The 7,265-nt window shown below is 45.6% G+C and overlaps 1 protein-coding gene across 1 annotated transcript; it reads right to left on the bottom strand.

Moving 5' to 3' along the window:
- Window positions 1-2,910: 2,910 nt before the first annotated feature.
- Window positions 2,911-6,823, bottom strand: LOC107144141 (angio-associated migratory cell protein-like). The gene is made up of 7 exons (XM_015487976.2): window positions 6,517-6,823; window positions 5,676-5,795; window positions 5,003-5,142; window positions 4,608-4,752; window positions 4,349-4,432; window positions 4,136-4,251; window positions 2,911-3,318 (listed from the first exon to the last, which is right to left on the bottom strand). The coding sequence occupies exons 1-7, from the start codon at window positions 6,806-6,808 to the stop codon at window positions 2,926-2,928; spliced, it is 1,290 nt and encodes a 429-aa protein (XP_015343462.1). The 5' UTR covers window positions 6,809-6,823; the 3' UTR covers window positions 2,911-2,925.
- Window positions 6,824-7,265: the final 442 nt, after the last annotated feature.

Here is a 7,265-nt window from a genome sequence, read left to right as displayed (position 1 = left end):
GGTTGACTTATTTCTCTTCATTTCCATATATATAAGAGAGAGAGAGAGAGAGAGAGAGAGAGAGAGAGAGAGAGAGAGAGAGAACATGGGGTATTTGTCTTACTGTGTCTGGTTTATTTTGCTTAACATGATGTCCTCCCCGCCCCCATTTTGCTGCGAATGACAGAACTTCATTCTTATTTTCTTTTTTATTTTTTTTAGTTGTAGTTGAACATAATATCTTTATTTTATTTATTTATTTATGTTTATGTAGTGTTGGATCAAACCCAGTGCCTCCCGCATGCTAGGCAAGCGCTCTACTGCTGAGCCTCAACCCCAGCCCAGAATTTCATTATTTATTGCTAAATAATACTATGTTGTGCATAAATACCATATTTTATTTATTCTTTCATTTTTGGTGAGCACCTAGCTGATTCCATATCTTAGCTATTATGAGTAGTGCCAAACTAAGTATAGCTCTGTAGCTATCTCTTTTATATTCTGATTTCATTTCCTTTGGATTTATACCCATAAGTGATATAGCGGGATCATATGGTAGTTCACTTTTAGTTTTTTGAAAAAGCTCCATGGTATTTTCCGAAGTGATTGCGCTGATTTACATTTACACCAACAGTGCACAAGAATTCCTTTTTCTCCACATCCTTGCCAGCATTTTTTTTATGATAGCCATTCTACCTGTGGTGAGATGGTATCTCATTAGAGTTTTAATATCCATCTCTCTGCTGACTAATGGTATTCAGCATTTTTCATATATTTATTGGCCATTTGTATTTCTTCTTCATTAAAAATTTGTTTTTGAAACAGAAACTTGCTTTGTTGCACAGGCTAGTCTCAAACTCCTAGGCTCAAGTGATCCTCCCACCTCAGTCTCCTGCGTGATGGACCTACGGCACAAACTATCACGGCCAAGTCTGTATTTCTTTGTTTGTGAAGTATTTATTTGGATCATTTTCCAGTTTTAGTTGGATTACATTTTTGTTGTTCACTGTTTTGAGTTCTTTATATATTCTGGATGTTAGCTCTCTGTGAGAAGAATTGCTAACATTTTCTCCCATTCTATAGGTTGTATCTTCATTCTGTTGATTGCTTCTTTTGCCATGCAAAAGCTTTTTAGTTTGATGTAATCCCATTTGTTGATATTTTTTATGGTATTGGGGATTGAACCTAGGTACATTCTACCATTGAGCTACATCCCCAGCTCTTCCCCTCAGCTATTTAAAAAATGATGAGACATGGTCTTGCTAAATTGACCTTGAATTTGAGGCTGACCTTGAATTTGAGATCCTCCTACCTCAGCCTTCCAAATAAGATGGGATTACAAGCATGCTCCACCCTTTCTGGCTCCATTTGTCACTTCTGCTTTTGGAGTCCTATTCAGAAAATCATTGCCTATACCACTATCTTGAAGTGTTTCCCCTGTTTTCCTGTTTTAGTTTCAGAGTATCAGGTCTTATATTAAGGTCTTTGATTCAATTTTAGTTGGTTTTTGTATAGGATGAGAGATTTGGGTTAAGTTTCAATCTTTTACATGCATGTGGATATCCAGTTTTTCCAGTGCCATTTGTTGAAAAGGCCATCCTGTCTCCAGTATAAGTTTTTAGCACTTTGGTCAAGATTCTGTTAGCTATAGATATATGGATTTATTTCTTGGTCCTCTATTCTGTTCCATTAATCTACGTCTGTTTTTTATACCAATAGCATGCTGCTTTGATTACTATCCTCTGGAGTATGTCTTGAAATCAGGTATGGTGATGCTCTTTTTGATCAGGATTGCTTTGGTTATTTGGGGTCTTTTGTGCTTCCATGTGAATTTTAGGATTTCTTTTTCTAATTCTGTGAAGAAAGTTATTGGTATTATGGTAGGGACTGCATTGAATCTGTAGATTGCTTTGGGTAGTATGGGCATTAGCAATATTAATTATTCTAATCCATGAACATGGAAGGTCTTTCCACCTTTTAGTTTCTTCTTTAATTTCTTTCTTCAGTGTTATGTAATTTTCATTGTAGAGGTCTTTATTTCCTTAGTTAAAATTATTTCTAGGTATTATGTGTGTGTGTGTGTGTGTGTGTGTGTGTGTGTTTTGGTTGGAATTGTTTTCATGATTTCTTTCACAGCAAAGCCATTATTAGTGTTTAGAAAAACTACTGATTTTTTTATGTTGACTTTGTATCCTGATACTTTACTGAATTTGTTCATCAGTTCTAATAACCTTTGGTGACATATTTAGTTTTTTTTATGTATAGAATCATATCATCTTCAAACAGGGATAATTTGACTCTCACCTTTTCTATTTGTAAACCTTTCATTTCTTTCTCTTGCCTAATTGTGCCAACCAAAATTTCTAGTACTATATTCAATAAGAGTGGTAAGAGTAGACACCCTTGTCTACTCTCTTTTTTAAAATATTTTTTAGTTGTAGTAGGACACAATACCTTTATTTTTTATTTATTTATTTTTATGTGGTGCTGAAGATTGAACCCAGTGCCTCACACATGCTAGGTGAGTGCTCTACTGCTGACCCACAACCCCAGGCCCTGTCTTATTCTTTTTATTTTTTTCTGGGAAGTATATTTTATTTACATTTTTTAAATCTGTTAACTAGAATCTCTTCCTCCTTTCCATCCCCAAAGACTTGGAAAGGGAAAGAACCGGAACCTCAAATTCTTACTCCCCACATACAAATACACACCCATGGCTCACACCAGCAAATGAAAGTGAAAGAGAAAGAGGCCTGTCCCTCCTGCTGAAGGGCCCCTAGGTCTGGGTGAGGAGAAGGGAAGGGGCCAAGGGTGGGGTCTCAAGGAGAAGAAAAGGACAGAGGGAGGCAGATCAGTTAAAGGGGTTGGGAAGCAGTAGAGCCCCCCCCCTTTTCCCTCTGTACCCTGTGCCTCACAGGGCGAGGGGGGGTGTCTCCCTTCATCCCCTCAACACCAGACACCAAGCCAGAGGCCACAGCCATTAATGGTCAGGTCTCTGGACACAAAATACTTTTGCTTTGTGATCTCCTGGTAGTCAGTCAGCAGGCGGCCTGTCCAGGCATCCCAGAGGTACACGACACCATCCAGGCTGCAGGTGTACACCACAGCCAAGCCTGCCTCCCACAGCAGCTGCATGATGCTGGACTGGTGCTGACCCTGTTGCCTGAGGGTCTGTGTAGACAGGTCATATATGGCCAAGGTTCCATCCAGGTAAGCAACAGCTGCCAGCGGCATCGCACTGCAGAAGCCCAAGGACTCCACCGAATTGGATTCACTCTCCTCTCCTTCTCCCAGGTTGGGCTGGGAGGCCACAGTCTCAGGTCTGAAAACACCCACCACCTTGCCGGTGGTGGCACTGACCAGTTTGGCCTGGCAGTCCACACAACCAGTCAGGATCAAGCTGCCATCCTGGTTGGCAGCAACACAGGTCAAAGGGCCCTGGTGACCCTCAGCCTCTTTTAATACATGGATGGGGTTTCCCTGTTTCAGGTCCCAAATCCTGATGGTGCCATCTTCATAGCCTACCACAGCTCTCTTTCCATCAGGGAGGACACAACCACAGGTGGCTGGGCAGTTGGGGCCCTGGAAGGTCTTGCAATTACCATTCGGGACCTTCCACATCCAGGTGTTGCCATCAGCTGTGCGCCAGTAGGACAGGTGCCCGAGGATGCCACTCCATCCACTCCAGATCTCCTGCTTCGAACGACCAGACCTCCTCCTTAGTGTCCACCTGCCACACTTTCGACAGACCACTCCTGTCCCCTGTGGCCACTAAGGTAGAGTCATGGCTGAAACCAGCACAAGTCACAGAGTCTTTATGGCCTGCACACTCAAAGAGCACTCCCCATCACTGAGCCTCCAGACAAAGGCTTTGTCATCTTCACCCCCTGTCACTGCCAAGGTGTTAGTCTTGGGATCCAGGCTCACACAAAACACAGACGCTGAGTGCAAGGCAAAGGTGACCTCACCATCATCGGGGCCCTCCATACTGCTGACCACTCCTTCCTAGGGTTCCAGGACCCAGCCCTCCTCCTTGCCCTCTTCCTCTTCTTCTNCTCAGTCCCCAACAGACAGCAGCAGAGTGAGGAACAAGAAAGGAAAGGCAGAAGACTTGGGAAAACAAGAGGCCCCCCAGCCAGGCTCCAGGTCCGCTCACCTTGCCGGTGGTGGCACTGACCAGTTTGGCCTGGCAGTCCACAGAGCCAGTCAGGATCAGGCTGCCATCCTGGTTGGCAGCAACACAGGTCAAAGGGCCCTGGTGACCCTCAGTCCCTAGGAAGAAGCAGGGGACAAGATAGGCTCAGTCCTGCCCTGATTCTCAGCCTTCTCCCATGAAGGCCCAGTTTAACACTTCCCCCACCTCTGGTACCTTTTAATACATGGATGGGGTTTCCCTGTTTCAGGTCCCAAATCCTAATGGTGCCATCTTCATAGCCTACCACAGCTCTCTTTCCTAAAGGATCAGACGCACCAATGAAAAGAGAATAGAGGGCACATTCACACACTAAGCAAGGGGGTGGAGGAGGAGAGGAGAAAGGGCAGAGCTGGGGCCCAGAGGGAGCTCAGGGAAGGGCATAACCTGGGATCCCCCTCTACACCCAGGAGAACACGCAAGACAGTACTCTCACCGTCAGGGAGGACACGACCACAGGTGGCTGGGCAGTTGGGGCCCTGGAAGGTCTTGCAGTCACCATTCGGGACCTTCCACATCCAGGTGTTGCCATCGGCTGTGCCTGCCAGTAGGACAGGTGCCCGAGGATGCCACTCCATCCACTAGGCAGAAAGAAGGATCAGCAGGGAGGCCCATTATACCACCCCACCTAAGGAACCTGTCCCTTAAGTCCCCCTGAAAGTTTTCCTGCTTCTGGGGTCAGTAGGAACTTTCAAGTCAACAGGTACATTTGCTATAACTTTGGGTACACTGGCTCAGAGCAGGCTTGTCCACTGGAGGTAATACAGGCCCCCAAATCTCTTGTCCCAACCTGTGGTTCCACAAAGTTGGATCCCACTCTGAAGAAATTACCTCCAGATCTCCTGCTTCGAAGGACCAGACCTCCTCCTTTGTGTCCACCTGCCACACTTTCAACAGACCACTCATGTCCCCTGTGGCCACTAAGGTAGAGTCATGGCTAAAACCAGCACAAGTCACAGAGTCTTTATGGCCTGCCAAGAAAAGTGGGCAGAAAAAGAAGAAAATTTAGGGTACTTAAGTGCTGGGGACACATGACCCAGCTCCCTTGCCCCCTGAAAGACCTACTAGGGAAAAAAGCAGGCAGTCTCCACCAAAACAAGTGGCCAAACACTGCAGCTCTAGGAACTAACACCTCCAGGTCTCCCCAGTAGAGATATCGCTGGCCCCTACTCAACCAAGTGGAGCCTGAGCTTCCTTTGCCTTGCCCCTCTGTTCCCTTTACACATCTGCCTGAAATCCCCACATCCTTTTCCCTCTTACTCCTATGCCAGTGTTACTTCCTCTCAGGCCTTTCCTAAACTCTGTTTGCCAATTAGCATCTCCTGCCCCTAAGCCTACAACAGACTATGTTGTGATTCTTCTTTGTGTTCCTGGGACCCAGCCCAGAGCTGATACAAAACAAAGGTCAACAGATGGCTCTCAGATGCTCAACTACCGCAGATCACCCCCAAAAGATCTCCAAAGGAACAGGACCTCCCCCAGGCCTCCACTCCAGCCCCCTCACCTGCACACTCAAAGAGTAGCTCCCCATCACTGAGCCTCCAGACAAAGGCTTTGTCATCTTCACCCCCTGTCACTGCCAAGGTGTTAGTCTTGGGATCCAGGCTCACACAAAACACGGATGCTGTCCCAAAAGATACCACAGGTGAGGGGACGGGGCTCCCACCTAGAGTTCTGTCCTTTAGAACCTTTAGGAAGCCCACCCTCTTTCACCCAAAGCAATATGTCTTCTCTCCTGGAAAAAAAAAAGGTGCATTCAAATTCTTCTAAGTTGTAAGCAGTAAGTTGTTAGAGAAATCCTTCCCCAACCTGCTGAGCTCCAAGTCTTTCTCCAGGGCAGATTCATACTGTTCTGTTCCCCTCACCACCCCCCACTGAAACTGTGGACAGTACAGGGCTTACAATTCTCAGCATGGGATGCCACCAGGCTGGGTATGAATACAGTGAAGAGAGCATCGTGTTATTAGCTTCTTAGTAAGAGCTGTTATTGAACAGATTATATAAAAAGTGCCCAAAAAGATACATTTTTCAGCATAAATTACCTCTAATTTCCATTCAGGTTACGTTCATTAACTTCCACCAAAGGCTAACTTTTTAAGAGAAAACTTAAGGCCAGAGAAGTTATTGAAGGTGACAAATTGGTAAAAAGGAGAGGTAGGATTTAAACCCAGGTGACTCAATTGACTCCAGTGCCATTCTTCTCTCTGATCCCTACCTGTGAACTCCTGCAGGACAAGGCCAACAGCTTTCCCAACTTGTCTTTCATAACGCTCTGTAGGCAGCAAATGTGCAATGCTCAAATGCCCACCTGGACTAATTTAAAGAGGATCTCCTCAGAGGCCTACCTGAGTGCAAGGCAAAGGTGACCTCACTATCATCGGGGCCCTCCATACTGCTGACCACTCCTTCCTGGGGTTCCAGGACCCAGCCCTCCTCGTTGCCCTCTTCCTCTTCTTCTTCCTCCTCAAAGTCCACATCTTCCATCTCTTGGGCCAGATGACCCGGGTCCAGCAGGCCAGGATCCAGTTCTACCACCTCCATAATCTCTTCATCACCATGGAAGCTTAGGGTCTCCAGCGGGGGTGGGGGGTGGGGGGTGGTGTCAGCGGTGGCCCCGCTTTCTGATTCGTACTCCATGCTGCACAGGCGGCCGATCCACTTCTCTGGGCTCAAACACCTCCCAGAGTCAGCTCTGCATAGCCACGCGGAACTCGAGCCCCTCCTCCCGGGAAGAAGTACACATAGGCGACTCCTTTTTTAATTTTTTTTAGTATTTTTTTAGTTGTAGATGAACAGAATGCCTTTATTTTATTTATTTTTATGTGGTGCTGAGGATCGAACCCAGTGCCCCACGCATGCTAGGCAAGTGCTCGGTCCCTGAGCTACAGCCCCAACCCCTACCTTGGCTATTTTTTGATTTATGAATTTAAGACACTATTTATTGAATTTACTTTTATAATGGACAAGAATTTAGCTCTTTACATTACTCCTCCCCACTTCCAACCCCAAACTCTCCCAATTCATTATCATACTTTTTAAAAAAATTTTTCATTATCGTACTTTTTGTTAATTGATATTAATTTTTACACAGTAT

This window comes from Marmota marmota, unplaced genomic scaffold (assembly GCF_001458135.2).
Source record: "Marmota marmota marmota unplaced genomic scaffold, marMar, whole genome shotgun sequence".
NCBI lineage: Eukaryota > Metazoa > Chordata > Mammalia > Rodentia > Sciuridae > Marmota > Marmota marmota.
Note: the sequence above shows the minus strand (reverse complement) of the source record. Positions and strands in the feature narration are given on the sequence as shown.

Bases quoted from the DNA above. Each gene is read 5' to 3' on its own strand.
- LOC107144141 (XM_015487976.2), bottom strand. From the start codon at position 6,808: ATGGAGTACGAATCAGAAAGCGGGGCCACCGCTGACACCACCCCCCAC. The intron at 4,753-5,002 runs GTAATTTCTTCA...CTTTCTGCCTAG, and splicing joins TCGAAGCAGGAGATCTGGAG to TGGATGGAGTGGCATCCTCG. The intron at 4,433-4,607 runs GTGAGAGTACTG...CTGATCCTTTAG, and splicing joins TGGTCGTGTCCTCCCTGACG to GAAAGAGAGCTGTGGTAGGC.